Source organism: Cyprinodon variegatus, unplaced genomic scaffold (assembly GCF_000732505.1).
Source record: "Cyprinodon variegatus isolate N-32 unplaced genomic scaffold, C_variegatus-1.0 Scaffold1782, whole genome shotgun sequence".
In the NCBI taxonomy this organism is placed as follows: Eukaryota; Metazoa; Chordata; class Actinopteri; order Cyprinodontiformes; family Cyprinodontidae; genus Cyprinodon; species Cyprinodon variegatus.
Genome location: NW_015152235.1, coordinates 34060 through 35363, shown reverse-complemented (window position 1 = coordinate 35363; position 1304 = coordinate 34060). Strand labels below are relative to the sequence as shown.

Here is a 1304-nt window from a genome sequence, read left to right as displayed (position 1 = left end):
AACAGTCAATGAGTTTCCTTAGATAGAAAACTGAATCAATTTTACTGGATGATCTGGTTGAAATGTAAAGTCCCTTTAGATGACGTTTGTGAATTGGTGCTATAGAAATAAACTTTAGGAATTGAATGGGAACTGACCTGGATGTTAGGGCTGTTTAAACTGAACTACACCAAAGGATGATTAAATAGGCAGAGAGTAGTAAGTTTTTAAGGACCTACCGGTATTATCAGGCATGGAAGCTTGATCGGTGTTCCTTTCCTTCTTGAAGATGATGTTACCAAACTGCAGCACTGAGGAAACCACCCTCAACATAGCTGCAAATATCAAAATCCACATAAAATATCAGTTCTGATCATTTTTTTTTTTCACATAACATTTCAGCCTTCAGGCTGATGTAAGGAAGCATCCCGCTAACCTATATAGAATAAGAGGTATTTAACTTTTTTTCTGAGGGGAAACATTATCCTCTATCAAAAATACTTTATTTCCAAGCATTCATTTATTTTTCTTTATTTTTGGAAACTTAAACCATCCACCCTAACATGCGTTTTGTCTCAAAGCGTTAAATTCTTCTCTTTCTTTCTTTGTTAGGGCCCCGTCACACCTTCCGATTTAGCCAGCGTATGCCTGAGGTCCCAAAATCTACTAAAACGCTGGCATATGCTGAACTTTCTATGTATTTTTTCCAATCATGGGCATATAATAAGTATTCAGAGTATTCATAACAAGTTCAGAATTTATGTCCAACGAGAGCCTAACTTATGCATAACGCACTGCAGCGTAATGGCCATGAAATTATGCATAAGCCAGTGTCCTGAAGGGGGCAGCAATGCACCCGTTCTGTACAAAAAAATGTCATTAACCTCGCTGCTGTTAACTTATCTAAGGTATAGCAGCGTTTTTGCCAGATTTCCCGTACGTCAGGCCTGCGCTGGTCCAAATCGTTAAGGTGTGACAGGAGCTTTAGTCTTTAGGTTCAGATTGTGATCAAACAGTTTTGGATAATTTAATAAGATCCCCATAAAAATAATCATCTACTCTTACCTCTGAACAAGAAGCAGAAAATAAAAAAAGCAAATATGGATGAGAGTGAACTCTTTGAGAAATGCTTACCCAGGATCTCTTCGTGTGCGAAGCTCATGATGTGCATCGCTTCCATGGTTTCATGGAAGTTGTCTTTGTCCTGCTGGCCTGGAATCGGGATGTTCCCGTTCGACAGGAACCTGTAGCTGTTGAATCCTTCCAAAAGTAGATCAGCTGTGGACAGAAGAATGGACATTAAATGTCCAATATCCAAAACTGAT

The 1304-nt window shown here is 38.9% G+C and overlaps 1 protein-coding gene across 1 annotated transcript in view; it reads right to left on the bottom strand.

Annotated features, from left to right (window-relative positions):
• LOC107104536 (myosin-10-like) overlaps positions 1-1304 on the bottom strand; it is a 68814-nt gene that overhangs the window by 42330 nt on the left and 25180 nt on the right. Inside the window, exons 7-8 of the mRNA XM_015404548.1 lie at positions 1114-1257; positions 219-314 (exon numbers count right to left, since the gene is read on the bottom strand). Of these exons, the coding sequence (XP_015260034.1) occupies positions 219-314; positions 1114-1257 (240 nt within the window). The remainder of the gene's footprint in view (positions 1-218; positions 315-1113; positions 1258-1304) is intronic.